This window comes from Apteryx mantelli, chromosome 6, assembly GCF_036417845.1.
Source record: "Apteryx mantelli isolate bAptMan1 chromosome 6, bAptMan1.hap1, whole genome shotgun sequence".
Taxonomy (NCBI): Eukaryota; Metazoa; Chordata; class Aves; order Apterygiformes; family Apterygidae; genus Apteryx; species Apteryx mantelli.
The window spans coordinates 40,027,375-40,049,708 of NC_089983.1; the positions used below are offsets into that span (position 1 = coordinate 40,027,375).

General features: G+C 39.4%; 1 protein-coding gene across 2 annotated transcripts in view; it reads right to left on the reverse strand.

The window, feature by feature from the left end:
- Positions 1–22,334, reverse strand: part of OSBPL11 (oxysterol binding protein like 11) — a 40,614-nt gene that overhangs the window by 4,827 nt on the left and 13,453 nt on the right. The window contains exons 1-10 of one of the 2 annotated variants that reach the window (XM_067299331.1): positions 19,130–19,333; positions 18,707–18,775; positions 17,379–17,554; positions 16,507–16,586; positions 15,591–15,773; positions 12,029–12,230; positions 9,312–9,457; positions 7,115–7,255; positions 4,639–5,137; positions 2,839–3,025 (exon numbers count right to left, since the gene is read on the reverse strand). In XM_067299331.1, coding sequence (XP_067155432.1) covers positions 2,839–3,025; positions 4,639–5,137; positions 7,115–7,255; positions 9,312–9,457; positions 12,029–12,230; positions 15,591–15,773; positions 16,507–16,586; positions 17,379–17,554; positions 18,707–18,768 — 1,676 coding nt within the window. In that variant the 5' untranslated portion in view covers positions 18,769–18,775; positions 19,130–19,333. Of the gene's footprint in view, positions 1–2,838; positions 3,026–4,638; positions 5,138–7,114; positions 7,256–9,311; positions 9,458–12,028; positions 12,231–15,590; positions 15,774–16,506; positions 16,587–17,378; positions 17,555–18,706; positions 18,776–19,129; positions 19,334–22,334 lie in introns of those variants that run through there. The other variant, XM_067299330.1, reaches the window with a different exon arrangement.

A 22,334-nucleotide genomic window follows, 5' to 3' on the forward strand; every position in this document is an offset into this window, starting at 1 on the left:
TCAAGACTTGTCCAAAGATCCCATGACAATCATTTCATTATGAATTGAAGAGAGGAAACTGAGTTTAACTGGGCAAGCAAATTTTGCCACCTTTTTTGTTCAGAAGTTAAAATTAAAAGGCTCAAACGGAGCTTGCTATTTTCTTTAAGGAAAGAGAAGAACAAGGCTTTGCTAGCTATGCAAACTAGACTTAAGACACGATCTGACTTGCAGGGCGCTGCAGGTTTTCACAAACACACCATCTCCAGCTTCAATTAAACTCCAATTAGCTGTGAGCAAACCCTCTACAGCATGTTACCCTGCGGCTTCCCCTTCCCGCAGCAGCTCTTTCGTGCGCGCACAGCGCTCTGTTCTCTTTCACGCTGACACGACGTGTAGCTAATGACACCGAACTCGCACGTCATCGGTTTGGCTTCATTTGCTTTGAACAACCGCACGCGCAGCGGAGGACCCCGAGACAGCAGCTCGCCCGCGCTCCCACCGAGAGGTCCCCGTGCACACGTCAGCCGCTCGCGGGCAGCGAGGCTGCAGGGCGCTGCCAGCGCGGGGGCGCCACAGGATGCTTCGCTCCCCACCAGCCCGGCGATCGGAGACGCCCGAGGAAAACACCGACCTTCCAAAAACACATATCCCCTTCCTGCACCGAGCACATTCAGGGAAAGAAAATAAAACCCTTTGCCATTTATTAAAAGTCATCTGAATTTTGGTAAACTCTTACACACAAATTTAGCTCTATTCCAAAGTTCTTGCAAAACAGGCTGCAAAGAATATGCTCCTTAGGCGCACAGTTTTCTATTACAAAAATTAAAGATTCAGTCAAGAAAACAGGCCAGAGTTGGAGTAGCATAAGCAATAGGAACAGATGTAAATCCTTTTTCTTTTTTTTTTTTTTGCAGGGTGTTAACAAATGCCTAACAGCTCCTGGAAGCAACTAAAAGAGTAGGCGACAAGCAAGCAGCCTTCATTTCAGGCTGCTTTTTCACCCTGCGGCTTTCCCACCTCGCTGAAGCTCTTACACACGGTGAAGTCCCCATCCTCCTCTCAGGAGATGTCCGGCCAGACCGAATCCCCAGGGACTCCTGAGGTCGGGCTTTGCAGCTCCATCTTTGGCAATGCAACTAAGAGTTTAATTCTTCCGAGTGCTGTGTGGTTACCATACAATACTGGCGTCCGATATTTTAATATGGGTCACAAATTACTGTCTCTGCACACCTTAAAGTAAACAAGGTTTTATCACTCCATGCTCAGGTGCAGGATGGAGCTGCTACACTAAGCTCTCACCGTCACCTATATTTCTTCCCATTAGCTTTACCCTGCGACACACAGCTATTCCCAGCGCTGCGGATCACGATACCAATCTGAATCAGTGTTAGTAATAAAAAAACCCTCTAACATTTATTTCTAAGCACGGTACGGTTGCTATAAGCCTGCCTACTTCTTCTCACCCCCCGCAGTATTTCCTTGCGCTCAAGGGGCACAGGACCAAGGAACCAACACCCAGCTGCGGGCTGACAACAAGGGTCACTACCGAGAGTCTCCAGCGTCGCTATAGCAACTCGCTGCGCGCCAGGTAACCACGGCAACGCTGCTGTTTCCCCTCGAGCTCCTTTTGGCAATGTCCAGTCGTCACCACCGCAAATTTTCAATGGTTAGAGTGCCTTGAACAGCTCGGTCTGGAAAACTCTACATCCAAAAGGGATTTATAGAAGAGCGCTGGTTTTCCGTGCTGTGTTAAAGCAACCCTCGCTTAAGGGCTTCTGAGGTTCGGGCTGGCAAGATTCGACGTGCAAGAGGTCACAACGAAATAGCTAGGAAGGATTTGGAACACGCGCTGTCCCGTGAACGCCTGACCACCAAGCGCTCCAGAGTCCGATACTCTTTGCCTGACTACCACTGAATTTTCTCCTTAATTCATTGTCCCCGCATTAGTACAAGGCTAATCCACAGTGTATAGATAGAATATCAATGCCAATGAGTCCCCGAAGCTTTTGTCTTCTGCTTTTCCATTAAGTTCACTTAAAAAGCACAATCCAAAAGGTAGCAGGTGCGCAGATGTTTCCTGAAATTTGCTGGAAATAGTCGCACACAGCCTTTCCCTGGGCTTGCCTTCCTTTACCTGTTAGTCTTTCAACATGCACAAGTACAGCTGCCCCATGAAGAATTACCATTGCTTTTTTTAATAATTAAAAAAAAAATATATATATATATATATATATATTTTTTTTTACCTAGAGATTTCCCCTAAGTTGCTTAAACTTGAGGGAACCTCTGTATTACCAAGAAGTAACAGTACACTATTCAGTGAAATTCCCTACAGTATTTTTTACCGTCTGTTTAAACGCAAGCTGGGGACTGCTGCCGTATACTAGCAATACTGCTGAGGTATTTCAGCGAGAAAATTCAAGGCAATTACAACACACCTTGCAACCACCAAGCAGCCCTTTAAGACAGCCTGATTGACCTTATTTCAAACAAACCAAGCAAAGATAAGAAATACCGAGCAGCTCCTGGCAGTAACAAGAGAAATCTGCGGCTCAGAAATAAAAGCCAGGAGTCCTTTCGTCCCAGTGCCTTGTACCAAGATTCAGAAAATAATACTGATTCCCTTACTGTCCTTAAATGCAATCTAATTTTTCCATGAGGCTCATGAGATAGATTTGTCTAGCTAAGATTGTTTAAGAACAGTTGTATCTCAAGTGTTCAAGAACAGGAAAAACAGTATATTTTCCTCAGACTGTCAAATCAGTATTATTCAGCACACACAGAAAAGGTTAGTTATACAGCTACAGGAGTCAGATAGCACAGACTACGTGGAAAAATGTAAAGAAGTGTTCTCACCGATGCAGTTTGCCACCGTAGAAGGGTTTGGTGTGAAAGTTAATACTTGCAGAATACCCAGTTTTTGCACAATTGATGTTGACTTTTCCTCCTAGTTCTACCCAAGGAACAGTTAAAATTGATCGCGCATATGCACAAGGCAGAGAAAACGTGTATTCTTCCCCATGCTCCAAGAGACTTAGGAGACCTGCAGGAAGAAATACAAGAGTCCCTAAATTAGCATCATTTTAGACACGACCAAACAAGTTATTGCAATATATATCCAAGGCTACTTCTGACTATTTTTCCTCATAGCCACTCACACGAAAAATGACTCACAAAAATGACATTTATTACAGATTCTAGATACAAACATTTTGCTGAAAGTACTAACCTGAGTAACATGCATTTATGTTTCTTTTGGGAAAAGACATTTATCCCAGTAATATCGACCCATCAAGTATAATATTGTACTGTGCAACATACGTTTTTAGTAGTATGTACAAGTGCTTGCTGCTATCTTACCAATGGTTCTGAAGCACAGCGATACAAGATTTATGCTGTCAAAAGGAAATAAGGAATGAATACCCTGAACGACAGCTCTTGAGCAGGGCTGGCATTCCTGCTCCATTTCTTTCCCCTTTAATACATCCTATCCTACCTGAAGGCAGGAAACTGAGACAATCCTCCTTACCGCAGCACTCTGCCAAGACAAACATAGCTCTTTCCTGGCAGCTGCTTTTGCAACAAAGGTCAACAATAGTCTCAAAAACTCAATTTTTTCTTTGGGTTTTAGGACATAGGGTTTTGTTTGTTTCCTTAAAAAATATATATATATATCCATACTCGCAAAATCTACCTCTGAGCATTACAAAAAACCTAGTATGGCTGCTGGTTGCTGGTTGCATCAATCCATGCCTCTATAGCATACTATCAGCGTGTGTTTTGGAAGCTGCACTTTCGGACTTTCTCATCTTATTCACATTCATTTCATGATTTGAAAAACGCCCTAGAGGAGACGTTAGCTTTGGGAATTACCTGGTACAGGCAAAACATCGAGATATGCCTTCCACATCCCTTGCCAGTATGCAGCCTATAGTTAAGCACCTGAAATCCCCAGGTGCTGGGCAATATGCACAAGAAACACCAAAGAGATGAGAAAGCATCCTCCCATTCAGAACCAGAAAATACTAGCATTAAAGGGAAATTACAGTTTTAGGGATGGAGAAGGGTATTTGCACTTAAGGGGTATAATTTCTGTAGTTAAAAGAAAAAGCCTGAATAGTAAGATACATAATATGTTCTAACAGAATAGCATTTCTGTTTAATGAATGTGTGATGTGAACTAACTTGTCCAATGGTTTGGAAACATACTGTAATGTAAACTGATTTCTACGGAAACTGTCCTTTTTCTTCAAAATTCTATTTCTGAATATAATTCTGATTTTTGGCAAAACATAAGCCTATCTAGGTTTTTATTCATATGAAAACTTGCACTTTATAATGAGGACCTGTAATATCTTCTTTATTTTGTAAACAGTAAAAATGAAGTACAAATTCTTTGAATGAGATACATTAAAGTTCTCAGATAATAAGGATTAGAGGAAAACCAAAAGTATATTTAAAAAAAATTAAAAACTGAAAACCCACAATAGCAATTGACATCTCTACAACTGGATTTTTCTGAAAAGACTTTGCAACAAAACTACCGAGCAGCGTTCATTTGTTTTTCTGCCTGGGGCATACAACATCAAATTTTCTCTCAAACTAGTATTTCAACCTTCTAAAATGAATAAAGGGAAAAAAAACCCTTACACTTACCTTCACCAACCATTGTCACTCCTATTGACATTCCTAAGAATTTACTTTTTGTCCAGACGTGAGCATTGACACACATCTTTCTCTCTACACATTCGGCATAAAACCCTGAGACGGGAGGATGGTGGGACACTTGCTCAGCTACAAATTTTACTGTATAATAGTCCAGCTCTGTTTGGCCTTCCAGATCTTTTGACAGAGTTACTTGCTCTGAGGGGGAATGAGCAGATAAGTTACTGCCTGCATCAGTGGCTACTTCACTCTTCGGCATCCTCCAAGAGCAGTGAAACGTTTCTCCAATGATGGGATTGTACGGTTTCTTTGCAATAGCTCCTTTGCGACCTTCATGAAACGAAGTGAGATAATATTCAACAAAGCGGATCATCCGGTCCTCAGGGGTAGTGCCATTTGTGATGGCAATGAAGAGATCCGGATGGGACATGAAGTCTGCGTACATCTCCAACAACGATCGTTTCTCTAAAATGAAAGTGGGAAGAACCACCTGAAATAAAAGAAAACCCAAAAGGCTCCAGTAAGTAAAACAAAGTGACAAGTAGGGTTTGTTTTTGTTTTTTTAAATATAAGGGAAGTCTGCAGGGCAGGTATTCTGTCCCGTTATGGACACCACACTTTCAGATTGAACCTCCTTGTTCCTCTTCTAAGGTACAAAGAAATAAAGTGATCATAGTCCTGAAAAAGCAATTTACAAGGGAAAAAACCCAACAGGGACTACTCAGGCCAGAGAGGCCAAAAGGGACCGGCATCCTTCAAAAACATAAAACAGCTGCAAAGAAAGGAACAATGTGTTCAGCAGGTCTACGGAGGAAAAAACAAGTAGAAAGGAGTTCAAACTACAGCAAAGAAGATCCAGAGCAGAGGTTAGGAAAGGTTTCGTCTAATGGAGAGAACAGCAGGCAAGCTATTCTGGTGCTCTTGCAAGCCAGCAGTCTCTCTTTCAGCAAAGCCGTTGGAGAGCAGCTTGGACAAGCATCCATCAGCAATAACATAGTATGAGTTGATCCTGCACCTCAGAGCAGAGGATTTTATACTTTTCCAGTGACATTTACCGTTATAAAAACAGCAGTCTTATCTTTTGATGGGCCATGAGTACTAATATTGAAGGAGTAAGAGGCTGTGGGTATCAGTCTTTTCCTTTCTTGTAGCGGTAGCGACAGACTCAGTAACTAATGCTGTTGTCATGAGCAAGCGAGGGTGTCACAACCATGAGACCAAAACAGTCCATCTAGATCAGGTGCAGACCATCAGGTAGGGTGCGTTATAATGCCCGCCTGGAATACTAAACACGCTTTTCACTTCAGAACCCTGAGATTTAACTTAAATACGATTCTAACAACTTCTTTATCTAGTTTTGAAGTCAGACTTGTTACACGTCAATGCTTTGTCTGCTCCCTGCTAAAGACAATTGTACAAACACAGCCAAACGCCAAAAACAGGAGGAAGACAGATCTGATAACCTGTTCTATGAAAAACAGAACAAAACCAATCTCCCATATAAACGGAACAACGACCTAAAGGGGAAGAGTGACTGTAATGAATTCCTGATTATGCAGCAGAGGTTTAAGTTCAGCCCACAGGAAGCAGGGCCTGTTCATACCGTCTTTCTTCTAAACTGAGAAATGCAAGATCCACAATACAAGTGTCCTTAGTGGCTGAGTAGTACTGCTCAAAAAAGGCTGGGGAAGGAAAAAAAAAAAAATATATATATATATATATATATAATGTAATTCCAAGAAAGAAAAAGCGATTTCCTAGTTCCATGCCATTACCTGTAGAATCTAATTTTTCTTTAAAAATGTCTACTGCTTATGGTAAGAAAAGTCCTTAAAGGAGTGAAAGAAATATAAGCTGGTAGCAGCCCAGTTCTTCCAGATTTGCTGTCCAAGTTGCATAGTAGCAACTAAGTATTAATTTTTTCAAAGCTTTTTTTTTTTTTTTTTTTTTTTTTTGAGATCTGCACAAGGGTGTGAAACCACTTCTCTCCCATAAAACTTTGTTCCTGCTTCCTATAGCTATGAGCAAAACCAGAAATGGGAATAGGACAGAGGAAGGGGTAAACAGACATCTGAGTGTGGATGGTGGGGAACCAAAAGAAAACTTCTAGCAGCATGAATGCAAATGCAAGGCTAGATCACTGAAAAAAAGTAGAAAAAATTTTGAGAAGGAAGTAGAAAACACAACATGAAAAGAAAACAGAACCCATTATAAGAAAGCCAAAAAGAAGTAGGAAAAAAAGAACCAAAAAAAGACTATGACAGAAGAGATATGGCCAGTTGCATTAAAGCAAATCAACTCCCTCAATACATTGTTCACTTAATGCCTACAGAATATCAGACCTTGGGACCTGAAGTTGTTACAGGCCTCACTTTCATATGAAACTCAAAATAATTCAGTACAGGAGTTGAGTTTAAAATGGCATTTTACTTCTACTGCAACTAGTCTTCATACTTCAGTTACTTACTCTTGTTAAGTCCATGCCAAGTTTCAGCTGAGACAAGAGATGCAAGATAACACTGCGCTGTTCTTCCACTGCTCCTAGATCATCTTCTTTATCATCACAGATATCCTCCAGCTCCTCATCTGGATTTATTTCTTCAGCTTCCTGGGATAAGAGCCATAAACATCAGCTCAAATATGTGATTGTCGAGACAATATCCAAAAAGACTTCATATTGTATTTAATCGTCCATGTATGAAAAAAGACTGAACAAATCCCTGCAGAGAGCTATACAATTGGATCTACTCCCAAGATAAACAACAGTTGAAGAATTTAAAAAGGACATTAAAATAACTCAGTGCAGATTTCACATAGAGGACTCAGGCTAAGATTTCCAATCGTTTCTCTCACAGGTCGGGGGGGAAAAAGAAAGAAAGAAGAAAAAAAAAAAGCTTAGAAGCAAGTTTGACATCTTTTCCTGTAAGTTTTGTGACCCCACAGAAGAGTTACAGGCACCCAACACACACAGTGAAACAAAAGCTAGCAGAAATCCCAGCAGTCCTGAGGGCGCTCCTCCACCTCCCACTGCTTCAGCTTTCCACTGTTGCCATCACAGTGGTATCGTTACTCCCACGGTTGCAGCAATGATCCGGCTCTGGTTTGTATGACGAGGTTTGTAGTTCCTAGTTACATGCTCGCAAGCAATTAACACACCTACAGGGTAGTCAGCCTTCACTAGCGTTATCAGTGCTGCTGCTAGTGCTAATCCTAACAGCAAAAAAAGGAGATTTGGAGTTAAAAAAAACACCAAACACACTCACACACAGACAGGGTAGGGTGTCTATTAGTTCAACGCATCCAGACGGACTAGCAGAAACACCAACGCTGCTGCAACAACCACCGCCTCGCAAGCAGAAAGCTGAATGCTGCAGGCAGCAAGGGCATTTCTCAGCACTCAAAGCAGCGTTTCGCCAGCACGCAGAGCCGGGAGGCAGGCAGATGCAGAGGGGAGATGCGACGAACACCGCGAGAGGGCAGCAATATGTATCTGCCTAAATGAAGGCGGTTCCTCTGGACCTGCCGCCATCGGATCAAGGCAAAACTGTGAACACCCAACCACCACGGAAAGCCCAGGGGTCTGAGTCCTTCCACCGAGAGCCCACAACCTGATTGAAACTGCAGTACCCCAGAGGTCTCTCCTTTCCACACATGCTACACTGCTCTGCAATCATAAATAAAATAGCAGAAAATATCCAAAGGAAACAATAAGACTAGTCACATCCCAGCTACAAGACAAGGCCATACATAAAGCACTTGAACTCTTAACTTGCTTAGTTATTAGAAGGAAGGAGTTTTAAATTGATTTATTTGAAAGCTTCCGTTTCTTGACTTCGTGGCAGCTAGTCAGATTTATTAAAAAAGAAAAAAAAAATCCATAAACAATGGCCACTGAAAAGTCTTTGCACTTTCTATTTTGCTGTAAGATAGCAAAAGTCAAACAAGACGATGTTGTGGAGATATACAACAGCATATAATCTTTTCAGAAGTATATAGTCTCAAACTGTGTGAGAGCAGCTAGTATAAGAAGAATGTAATTACAGTTTTCTAGTTTAGTTAGGAAAACAAGTTCTTTCCATAATTCCTGCTGTTCTTTTATTTTAATATTTTGCACTTCTAATTAATTTTGACATTTATGATGATATAGATTGCCGCTGTATTTCAAATACATTAAGCCATCCTAAAGTCAAATGATGAGAGTTGCTCAAATTAAGAAAAACAGATTCAATAAGAACTGGAAAAGAAATACAGGTAGTCTTAATAGCTGGAAACTGGCAATTTTGTTTCTCATCTACTTAGGCAGCTTTTCTTGGGCTCATTTTGAAAGTGTCATAAATTCCAATTAGGTTTTCTGCACTTCAATTTTCAGTTGTTATGGATCAAAACGCAAAGAAATACTGCCTATTTATATACCTTCTACTACTGCCCAAATTTTCTCCCTCCTTTTGACAGCTAGTTATAGAAAGAAGCAAAATTTATTGAAAAAGCAAAGTAGAAAGTTTTGTTTCTTGCAATTGTACTCGCTCTTCCTCCAACACAGCTAATTGAGGAGAAAAGTATGAGAAGAATTCTAATGAAGTCGTTTTTACATCATTTGATAAAACCATTTACAGATATTCCACAGAACCACTCCCCACAGAAATGGGATTTTCACATTACCTTACCCTTGTTAGCTGGCCAGCCTCGGAAACGGACTGCTCTTCTCTGACAGATGCTGGCTTGTTTACCTCTGCCGAGAAATTCTGCGCTGCTCCATTTTTGAAGTGGTTTGACAGAGATATCTTTGGTTCCAGCCAACTGATAGTTGTTCCTGAAGCAAAAGAAAGTTTGCGCTGAAGCTTACTCATCCTCCAAAAGGCAAGTAAATAGTACTTTTCACAAAACAGCTTTTCCAAGGAAAAGCTGAAAGCAGCAGCTAGGTCCTTCAGCAATCAATCCCTTCAGCAGCCACAAAACAAAGGTGGTGCAATGAGACACCACCTTCGGTGATCATTAGCACAAACCCTGCGATTGGTGAGCTGTAATACATGCAACTTGTACCAGAAAAACTAGCTGGTGTCATGCAAGGTGTAATCAGACACTCCAGGCAGAACCCAATATCAGGGGAATGTTAAGTAACCCTCACAATTTGCTTTAACTGGTAGCAAAAAAGTGTGCTCCCCTGGTACCTTCTCAAACCCAGGTCAGCTGTAGACTAGAAAGAGCTAAAGCAGAAGTTATTTGGCCAATGTTTTCTCTGGAAAGGGCAGTTGTCTTTTCTCATCTGAAAGCAAGGCAAGCATGTGCTCTTGAATAAATAATAGTCACTCAAAAAAAAAAAAAAAAAGAAAAAGAAAAAGCTGTCACCCACTCAATGATTCCAGCGTCTCTAGTTACTCCCAGCTATTTATCACAATGGATAGAGTTCCTCATTAATAATGCAAATGTTCCATTCTTTGCAAAGGCTAATAAATTACAGGTGACTCCAGTAAGTTTTTACTGAAAAATACACACGCAAACTGTGACAAAGCATCTTTCTTAGGTTGCAAACACTAATTAGGGAGTAGTAATTTATAGCGCAGTATCGCTGTTTCCGGTACTTTGGAACCAAGGCGGCTGCTGCTGGATTTTCTTATACCATACACAACCCTCTATTTCCAGATCTCTGTTACCTGGAACCAGGTCACATCCTCAACTACAACTGGCAGAGAAAGCTTAATTGCGAAACCAGTAGCATTATCAGCAGCAAACTATTGGGGAGAGCAGGGGGAGGGAGGAAGGAAAGAAAGAAAGAAAAAAAAAGGTACAGCTTTACAAACAGAACTAGACAGCTTTTTTCCCTGGCAAGATAATTTATTTCCTTAGAGTGCATTCATCATTAATCTATTAACACAGTGAATCCCTCAGAAACAAACAGAACACCTCGGTAGCTTAATTTTTTTAGTCATTCAAACGAAAGTTCCATAGAAGTCTGGAAATAGATGTTCAGAATTTCACTGTCACTTACCTTTTTGAAAAGGTTTTCATCATCTTTAAAATCTCTTCACAAATGCTATATGCTTTTCCAACTGTAACTTTCAACATAATCTCTAATTACATGCCCCAGACTGCATTTACTCCATGCTGGCTGGCTATACTTTTGATTAATTTGACAAGCGCTCCCTCCTTTCAGCTACTTTTAAAATAGCTTTCTTGATTATTAAGTTCTGTTTAATTTTCCTTGCTAAATTCAAAGAGGTTTTTAAAAGTGATGAGACACAAATTGTGTTTTAATTTTGTGAATGGACAGGATTTCCCTACTAATGTTTTTCTCTCAACTAGAAGACCATATTCAAATCTGTTCTTGACTATTTCAGGTAGAAAAAAATGCTATTTTCTTTATCAGCAATCTTCTCTTCCCCTAAAAGCATTCACTCCATATTTTTTTGCTCAGCTGCCAGCACTTCTGCTCTGCTACAACACAGATTTATCTCAGAGTTTATAGCTGTCCTCACTTTCAACTTTTTTCTTCTTTAAAGAGTTGCAACTTATTATCACAATCTGCCTTTTTGATAGTGAAGTACTTTCTAATCAAGTACATGATTTCACTTTTAACTTTTCCTAAATTCAAGTCAATCGCTGCAAGTTTCCTAATCATCTCTAATTCTCTCATTTATGGTACACATTGATGCAGCTAGGGCAATTTATACTCTTTCATTTTTGGTTCAAACAACTTATAGCAAATTGGCAATTTTATATATTTTTTAATCCTCATATTTTAAGCCTGACAAGCACTTACCCAACATATTCCGAACAGAATTTTACCAGACCCACAAATAAATTTAAAATGAAGGGGAAAGTTATACAGGTCTGTTCATCATCATCACTTTTTGTTCTTTACTGTATCTCACTCAACCAGCTTTTCTTTTTCATTTGATTTATTAAAAAAAAAAAAAAGATAGAGAGAAAGAAATAGGTTTACCTTTAACCAATTTGCATTTGCCTGCAAGGCTGTTCCAGCCTCAGAGGGGAATACAGCTCACCTTAGTCTATGTTTTAGACTAGGATGTTAACCAAAAATAAAAATATTGATGTATAAATAATATTACTAATAACCTGTGCAGATTTAGAGCTTTGCATTCTAATGTTTTAACTAAAAGTGAAAACTACATGTATGTAAATGCTTTTCATAAGTATTAAAGTGTGTGTGTGAGGGCAAGGAAACAGAGAAAATGATGAAAAATAAGTTCAGCAGTTCAAACGACCACCAGGAAGTCCAACTCTGAAAAAGCTCACAAGAAACCAGGCTGTTTGCTCTGCCCACGAGAAACTCGATTTAGCAGAATAAGCATTTTTGCAAGTGAAGTGGTACAGGCTTCATAGCTGTTAGAGGATTCAGGTCTTTGCAAGCATCTATACCCACCTGCTGGTAAGGATCCCTTTTGTTGTGAAGCATGTTGTAACTGGAGAATATGGAAGCAGTCATTTAAGCAGTTCATGGTTGCCATGGAAGTTGCTTTGAGCATTAATAGGTCTTGATCCAAGGACGTAAGGTGACCAGAGACAGGAAGGCATTCTATGCTCCTGATCAAGTCTCTCTGCTGACCCTCAGCCTGAGACATCATCTATCAAATAAAACAGTTTTAATCAGAAGATGATGAAAATACGTTGTGTGATATACGTTGAGCTGTGAACACAAAGGGTCCGGAAAGATACTTTACAATATTAATAAAACAAGGTAATAAGATGTGCTAGCTTCACATGTAAAGTTAACCATACATTACTGTGCTTAATGCAGCCACTAAAATTCCATGAAATGCATGATGAAATTCCCACTGCAGTCCATGGCACTAGTATATTAACAAGCGAAAGAACATCAAGACGACTTCAAAAAAGGCAAAGAGGGATTCGAACATGGCACATGCTGCAGTAAACATCAAGCACTTTCCATGCTTGGCTGATAGGGACAAGAGGAGGGGGGGAAAAAAGCAAAAAAAAAAGAAAACACACACACAGGCACAGGGAGTGTATGAAGAGTAATTAAGCTCTGTGCTCTGCACAGCCTGGAAAGAGACAATCTATGAGGATCTTCCTACGGATGTCAAGGTCTTGTCACTCTTTACAAGATGGATCCAGTGCTTTATTGGACAAGACCTGTATCTCACAGGCCAAACTAGCCAGGATTCTCATTTACGGTCTGCATTATCACCATGCTTAGGATGATTGTTTCACTGTATACTACACAGAGAAAAACAGAACAACAACAAAAACCAGGATTTTTGCCTTCATGATGGGTTGAAATTAAAGCTTTCTTATAGTTATTTTTCCCCCTTGTTCTCCCCCAAGCTGTTTCTCTCCTTCCTTCCAAACAGGGCTATTCAACCCTGCATCATGGAACTTGCAACAGTACATTTGCCTGAAAATACAGTGGCAAAGCACACCAGCCATCAAGCAGCACACTGTGGTCTTTGAAAAAACTAAACACTTTCCTCTTTGAACTCACAGAAGCAAAATATTGCCCGATTTTCTTAGGATCATGGGGATGAGCACAGGCTTCTATACTTGCTAGTTACTTTTCTGAGAAGATATAACAGCATTAACGTAACTAGATATCACTGATCTGCAACGATTATACATTCTGGCAGTTAAGTTAAACCTAGGAACAGATCAAATAAGGAGAGCAGAAGAATAATTTCTCAAAAGAATCCGAGATGCATACGTGCACGTCTGCCACGACACTCGGCAGTTTGTTAATTTACCAGCTCTGGCAGTGCCTGTTTTCTTTCAGCATCCTGGCTTGTAATCTCTTCCAAGAACTGCTTTTAAGGTTTTATACAATAAATACTCAAGCAATAAGTATTCATTCAACTTCACATTATGTGGCATTTGGAACATTTCAGGGCTTGGCTACATAGTATGCTAAGGTGTGAATTTACAGAGCACACGGCTCTTTAAAAGTGGAGTGAACTGTGCACAGTCAGCCTTAGCATGTCCTAAGAGTAACAATTCAGAAAGGTAGTAAAATACCTTTCATATAGCCTCGCTTATGCAAACACACTGGTTAATATCAGAACATATGAAATATCTTCTTCCAATCATGAATGTGTTACTTAAATCCTTGTGTAAAAGTTTTTTCCAATACTTTGAACAGTTCTACTGTATTAAAAATAAATAATAAAAAAAAAAAGGGGTAAGCATGCCACAGACGATTAGTTGACAAATCATCACAGCCCTTCTGATGATCTTTGCTATTAATAATTTATGCTGTGGTAGCACCCAAGCACCTCATTCCAGCATCAGATACCACTTCACAGGACACTGCAGAGTCATGGAAAGCAACAACGCCTCCTTAAAGATTATGACTCTAATGTAATGCAATAGGGAACTCTGTGTCTAGCCTCAGAGACTAGTTTGGTGCATCCCTTCAAAAAGTACAAATAAAGTCCAACTGCACAGATGTACAGAAGAGTTTGACAAGATATAGTACCATGTCACAAGCAGTGTCCTTCTCTTATGGCAATAGAGCAAGCAATGCTATAATTAACATGCGAGTTCAGATAGGCATATCTCCCCTTCCAAAGGGCACACTTTTTCCCCTCGTATAGGCTCAGATTTGTAAACAAGAGAGAGAGCTTTCCCCCTCAACAGAGCTAATTGAAAACTCTGAATCCTTTCAAAGTACAGGGGTCATGGTTCTTGTTTTGCAAACACACACGCCTGTAATTAGTGCAAGTCAGCATAAAGATCCTCTTAGATCTCTTGTTTTGCAAGGTTTCCAAGTCAGCAGCAAGACACATGTTTGGTCAAGAACAAGGGGAAGAAGTAGAAGGAAAAGGGACTGACAGAAGAGCCAACTACAGTGCATTCGTGGGCAAATTAAAAAAGAATCAACAGTGTGGCAGGCACTTAGGAAGAGCAGGGTTCTTCCCATAGCTAACCAAACCGGGTTTGCAATTATTCAAGCTGTGTTATGCTCAAGTGTAGCAGTCACACACCTGCCCTTTGTTATTTTAAATATTTTAATTTTATATTAAAATCAAAAAAAAATTGAAGGCATTGTATCCAAGCAAAAAGATGCTTCAAAAAGCTAAGCATAGTAACTTCAAAGTTTGGAAAAACTACCTTTACTGAGGATTCCTTGAGTCCTGTAATTAGGTTTCTCACTGTTTGGGTTTTGTCAAAGTAAGGAGGAATAATTTTTCTTAGCATTGCAAACAGCGCAGAAAACAATATTCATGTTCTCTTTTGATTGTTATTCAGTTTGGTGACACAGCATGATTATTTATTGACTTTAAAATTACACTTTAGTAGGAGCTTTAGATTTATATGATCCACACAGTAAATATTCACAAGTTAAATCAATGAGCAGTCAGTCAATTACTGTCAGTCAAGATAGGCAGGTTATTATTTCTATCTTTTCCAAAAGACACTAAGTCTGAATGAATAGTCAATGAAAACATACTTCTGAATTGCTCATTCTATTCTGCTCTCTTCCCAATCACATCCAACCCTTGACAATTTGGCCACATGAATTAGTATGCCAGAAAGTCATACTAATATTCTTCAACATCAACCATGACCAAGTTCTTCTTAGTCATATGAGGTACAAGAGGAGCTTAGTCAATTTTTCAATTATCTGACATGGGGAGGAAATAGCATATGATATAACAGTATCATAGTATACAGTGTTATACTTCGTTACAGGGTACACCGTTGTTAGCTGTAGTGGTAGGCCCTGCAAGGATCAAAACATGCAAAGTTCTGCCTTGAGTGTCAGGATATTATCGCAGAGCACAAAGAAGTCAAAGAATATACTCCGCATGCTTCTAACAGCAAATCAGGGCAGGTTACTTATCCTCCCACAGCTCTGCAATAATAATTTAGGACATGTGTACAACAGTAAATCCAGGTAGGAGTAGCAGGTTTCTCCACCATCCTAAAACAATACAACAGTTCTTTCAAAAGATTATTTGAGGCATACAAACCTCTCTAACATCCACAAGATGATCTGGCTGCAGAATAGGAACTCTTTTTCCAGTTGACAATCTGTGATGTCCAACATTAAAAAAAGAAATTGCATTTTGGCTGGGTCTTCTTTGCACACCAGGAGAGTTGCCACTTCCTTGGGATGCAAGAGAGAAGCTGCGAGATTTCAGAGGAGGGTTGTTCTAGTGAATAAATAAGCATATTAAGAAACATTTACAATTAATTCCTAATACCCAGCAAATACTCTAATTTGAACCATATAGCAGAATTTTAATCCTCGATTTTTATAAAGCAAAGACAGATTACAAAACCCTAGTAATGTATTGGTAGCAACTGCTAAATAAATATTTTGCACTATCTGCTGATAGTTGTCCTGCTTTACAGTGTGATTATAAGCAATCTGTGAAATGTGATAGATCAGTATGCACCACTTCATCTGATTTGAAGACTAGCCCTTGACCTGCAGTAGTACTAAAAACTGAATTCATCCGAAACATACTGGTAGGCTGGGTTTGAATGGGTTTAACATCTAGTGAAAGAAAAGTAAATTTCCCAACCCAAGGGAAGGGCTTCAATAGCACTGAAGATGACCTATTTCATTATCCGTTAAGAAAATGCAAAACCACTGGAAGACACTGGACTATTACTCTGATCTTTTAGCTCCGCCTGTTTTGTATACACCACCTCAAGAGTACCTGATCCAGGAGAACCGCTCAGCTCTTCAGAGACAACAGTGACTTTACTTTGTTTCATCACTAAATCATACTTCTATTACAAGTCCTTTATTACTCAGAGGGATGTTTCTTGCCATGAGGTTTAAGCCCAGCTCCTCTCCTTTGGCAGTACTTGTCCTAGATCTGATTTTACCACCAGCCCAAACTATTTTTGCCCAAGAAAATACCAGTCACACAATACCTTGCCAATAGCTTCCGTGTGATGTTGTGTGCATATCTGTAGCCTGCTAACCCAGTGTTGCCGTTCTTTAGCATCAGTGGCTAATAAAAGCAAACCAAAAGGATTATGTAAGAGACGACAAAATATGAACAAAAGATTGCTTAATTCTTTAAAACAGACAAAGGACTTGAACAAGTTTTAGATAAAATGTTTTGTAATCTTAAAATAAGCTGTAATTCGCTACAACATTAAATCAAGTTCAACATACATGGCAGGTACTTTATTTTATTTTTTTTTGGTGGCACAAAAGCTTCAACAAATCCCCCAGGCATTTTTAATCCAACTACATGATGTATATTTTCCTGGTAGACGAATAAGGTACCCTGAAGAGGAAAATAGGACAGCAAACCTTCAAGGGAAGGGATACTAAAGATATTATCCTAGATTTCTGTAGTCTAAGAAAGCAGAAAACAGGCTTCTACAGCCAACACAAAAAGGCTAATATGTTAACATTAGAACTAATGTAGCCCTCTATAAGCATCAATACAGTACAGTACTGTTACATAAAGTAATTTGGAAAATTCTGAATCAGTACAGTTTAAGGACACTATACATGAAGGTTAAACCTCCATCCTATTCATATTAAGTTCACGGTCTTCTGAAAAATCATCAAACCCAAAGAGTAAGGAGCCATCCAAAGAAAAGGATGGTTCTTTGATAAGGGTGGGATGACAGTTTCATGCATAACGCTCTCATTGTAGCGGTCTGCCAAACAAGTTCTTTTGCTTTGGATGACGGATGGACACACAGCCAAAACCAGAACTGAAGCCACAGGTGAGAGACAGGAGTGTCCTCTAGTGGAAGAGTCCCCTGTCCGGTAACTTAAGTCCTACCTCTTAGTTTATACTGCTCCCCACTGGCAGCATTGACGGTGAAGGTGTGAGAGTCTTCATCGCTGGGTGAAATCACAGCCCCCGCCAGCTGCAAGGTTCCCCTGGGCTTTAGATGCCTGGACTGTTCATTCACAAAGTACTCCAGTAGGCCAGCGTCATTGTTTAAAACGAAAAATCTGCAACGATAACAAAGCAAACACACAAAATAAAAACAGCTCGTTATTTTTCTTTTTAAGAAGGGGGACAGTGGGGGGGGGGGTGGCGTCAAGACTTTCATCACACCCTGACAGAGATGGGATTAGGATTTCAAGACACATGGCAGTAAGACCTCACCAAAAGTATGAAATAAAATCCCAATAAGACGACACAAAAATTAGATTCATACCAAATTTTCCCTCGCAGGCCAGAAATGTTATAACACAGCAGAACTGGGCCCACAAAAGAATGCTACTGCAAGATTTTGGGGAATTAAAAGAATATTCTGAATTCTAAGGCTATTTTATGTGTGTGTGTGCGTGTGTGTAAATTTTAAGGACAAAACAGCCCTAGATACAGAACAGTCAAGTTTGCAAAACTGAAGCAGTTCCAAGTTAAAAAAAAAAAAAAAAATTCATGCAGACAATATGCTTTAACTATTCAGCTCAGTATAATGATAAGTATATTGACTCAAGTCTTCAGCCAAATTCCTACGCTTCCACTGCCATGCAATGCAGTGTGTTAAGGACTTGTCTCTCCAGCATTAATTTAATTGCACTGTTCTGCAGTGATCTCTGGGAACAGCATCACGGGGGAAGTCTCACTAAAGTTTCACTTGTTGAGAAAAACCAAGTTACTCCATGGGAGATAAACATGCTATAGAATTAAAGGCCAGACACTTGCTTGAGTTTGGATTTTCAGCAAGGAACTCAACTTTTTGAATGATGTCACGAATCAATCTCAAAGCAGAAGTCTCAGCAGAAAAAACAAAATCAGTATTTTAAACAGAGAAGAAAAAGCATTAATCAATGCTGCATATCCTTTTTACACAGTTAAGCACAGTTATAAACCACCAAAGGAGTTAACTGCTTCAGACCCCCACTTCATTTTTCTAACTTCTTAATCATGCTCCAAAATATTTGTTTTATTAACACGGGTTTATTACTCATCTACACACTACTTTAATCTATAGTACAGAAAGTATAAGAAACTTTCATAAAGTTTACCTTACAGGAAATGAAAAATCACAGCATTAAGTATCAAACAGTCTGAGACATGCTCGTGTAGATGTCGCCAAGAATTGATCTTGCTTCAAAAAAAAAAAAAAAAAAAAAAAAGGAAAACACACTTACCGATATTGCCAACCAGTGACGAGATTGGTGTATTTCATTAAGTAGCCATAAATATTTTCCATGTGATCACTATTACAAAGAAGAAAAATGAAAAAGAAAAGCAGTCAGGCAATACCAAATGTACTGCAGATCTTTGCAGCTTTTGGTCATCATTTTCTATTCTCTGCAAATTCATTTCAGCAAATTGTTCAAACTTCGATTTTTAGAATGGCACTAGCATTTTTCATAAAATTACCAGTAGCTACCAGAGTTTTCAGCCTCATTTCTAAAGTTATTTCACAAGACAGATAATTTAACCAGATTTACTGGACTGCGAGTAATTTCCAAGCATAATTAACTTCACCAAGACTTGAGATTTATTCAACAGATATTTCCGGACACCTTTATACTAATTTCAAGTAATTAAAGACTGTGTATCCATACTTCTGTTTTCTTCTTCCTCTTCTAAGCAAGCTTTGTATTTTTGGACTCCTGAATTCACCCTCTTCCTCTTAGCAATCTTGATCGGGGCACTAACCAAAAACAACGACCAGGTATTCCTAGACCAACATGGCTCTACTTAACTTCCAGAATCATTCCTAACTACACCAAATACTCTTAAATAGACACAACATGTAGGTGCACGTCACATCAAGATATTCTGAAATATAAAACAAATGCCAAAACGTCTCCTCCTCAGGCTTGGCAGGAAAATCCAGTAGTTTCTCTTTCAAAGCCCAAACTTGCAACATACACCAAAACCAAGAGCCCCTGTAGGGCTTTTAGCACCGCGGGTTAACATCGCTACAGGCGAAATACATTAGCACTTCTGAAAATTAATTATCCAAAATAAGGTTGAATGGCTACAAACTAATCTTATAGCCCCAGTTTAAGGATGTATTTTAGACGGCACATCCCACACTTCCAGCAGCACCACTCCAACGCCCTCTGCTCTTACGGAGGAGCACACAGACTTTGAAGAACACAGGCTTTCAGCAGATTATTCAGGTTCTACAGGAGAAAAAGTTTCCTCCTATTCCAGTGAGGAACCAAAACACAAGGACCCAAATATCAGAGACTAACCATTTCCTTTCTAAAAGAAAGCTCTATTTCAGTCATTTAAATTAGATTTTAAATGCCAGTAGCTTGTAATCTTTTGAAGATTAAGTGAAAATGTATCCAAGTCCATTGGAGCAGCAGCCTGTCTTGGTCATTACGAGGTGGAATTACTTCTGTTTTAGCAACAGTGGATAGGCCAGGGAAAATAGAACTACAAGAGCCAAAGGATCAATTGTATTTACAGATTTTGGCTGCAAACATAAATGAAGTGTTCACAGCAGTTGCAAGTGTTACATTAAATATTAGTACAAATTTCAGTTATAAATGGTGTCACTTAGTATCACTGAATTAATTGGATATCTGAAAATTCAGTTAAATTTAATGTTACACTAAGTTCTATCCTAAATGAAGCTATTTAGGATGCCACTAATGAAGACAACCTCACAGTAAATCACTGCCATAGGAGGAAGTTTATGTGCAGTAATACTATCTTACGAAGAGATGTAAAAACCTATTTTTGAAGAAAAAGCAAGTAATTGCTACTTTTTAATATTACATTTAAAAATAGAAAAAAAAAAATTCTCGCTATTACTAAGCAGGAGGACTCTGCAGCAGCCGGTATTGAGGCAGTATGTTGCAGTGAAGTGCAATCAGAGGGGCGACCTAGGAATGTAATTTATAATAGCTCATTAAGTGATAGTATGCAGATAAAAACAGCCAAGGGAATAGAGGGGATTCAGGCTATCATACATTTTAAATGCACAAAAATGCTGAGGAGACAGAACCAAACATCCTCCGCAGACACCTCTCATTTGCTATTATTATATTATTATAAAAGGGAAGCAGAGTTTACACTTCCTTGCTGTCAGAATTTTGCTGAAAATTGTGAGACTGCATATTCATAAGAATGTACAAGTTTGTTTTTTAATAGTCTGAAAACTGTCTCTAGTCACAGTTAATTGTTTTTCATTTAGTTTATTGACTCCAAACGTCATCCTTGCTTTTCAGTTATGCGTCCTACAAAACCCTGCACACTCGGACTACAGCCGCTGCACCCTCCTGTCGCCTCCTGCCTAGATCACAGGTACATTTAACAGTACAAGCCAAGAAATCCAGAAGAGTAACCTCAGACTGAGGAAAGTCAGTAAGGAGAAATCAGGTATACACATATGGCCTTGGAAGTCCATTCATCTGACAGCAAAGGGAAATCAAGCACTCTTTGATTGAAGTTATTAGATAGCTTCTTTTAAGTATGACTGAGGAGGCCGTCATACTCATCCGTCTTAAAGTTGCAGAAGGGAGTTCAATTCTGTACGTGACGTATTTCCACACCCAGCTACGTTTCTCTGCCTAAGGCTCCTTCCCCACAAGCGCCACGTGCCCTCCGTCCGCATGTTCCTCTGTGCTCAGATTTTCATTCTGCCTGGTCCCGCAATTAAACAGCAGCTTCTCCAAATGCCTCCGCTTGAAGAACTCCAGAGGTCCTGCTAAATCAGCCTTTCCTTCCCTTCTGATTTTCATCCAGGCTGAACTGTATTGACTAAACTGTTTTCAGTCTTAATTTTCTTTACACATTTGCAATGGAACTGTGAAAACCCAAAAGACTATGTTTAGGTTTCACCCTGCCAAAGGCTGGGCAAACTTTTAGCACCCATGCCAGCCACACATTAGTCTGCCTGAAGAGCACAAAAAACTTGGCTGATGTTTAAAACATTTCCTTGACAGTATAAGGGCCTAGAAGCAAACAAGCAAGCAAATAAAAAGAGTAAAAGCACAGACCTTACAGGCATTAATCACGCTTAGTTCAACAATTGAACTAAGGCTCATTTTTAAGTAACAGCTTTATGCAATTAAAAAAAAATCAAATTTAAATTCAGTCTGCAAATTGCAATTCACAAAAGGAGGATCCTATAACTGTACAAACCATTTACAGAACTAGAGTTAACCTCTTAATCTTCTTTCAGGTAAACACTGGGACTTACCTACGAATACAAAAAACCATTCTTAGTATTATAAGGAACACAAAGGCAATGGAATTAGAACTAGGGTTTTTTGTTAAAAAAAAAAAAGAAATCTTTAACATCAGTGCTTCCACAGCAAGAGTTAAAAAAAAATAAATCACTGTTGTAAAATCAGCTAAAGCAGTGTTGTAAGGCAGCTAAGACCATGGTAAAAAAATAGTAATATTTCACCAGTAGGGAATTAACAGTGTGGCTCTTTCCAGGGAGCTACTGAAAGCTTTCAGATGGCAGATTTGAGACAAGAAGTTCAGGCATTGGCTCTGCTCACAGAAAGCCACCAGGGTGGAATGCAATTATTAAAATATGAGTAAGATCTTCCTTAAAGCCCTTACCACCATCGTTTCTCATGAAGCAGCAGTAAAACCTGTTTTAAGATGACCTGTATATTTCACAAGTCCCCGCAGTTCCCCACTGTGGCAGCACGCTTATACATCAGGGTTTGGGGTTTCTAGAGGAAATAAATAAATTTCAGAAGTGAATTTGAGTCAAAACACAGAGCAGCTTAGCAGAGCACTCACAAGGAGGCCTGGCTGCGGTGCAATTTTTCACTCACTTTAGAAAAAAATCTT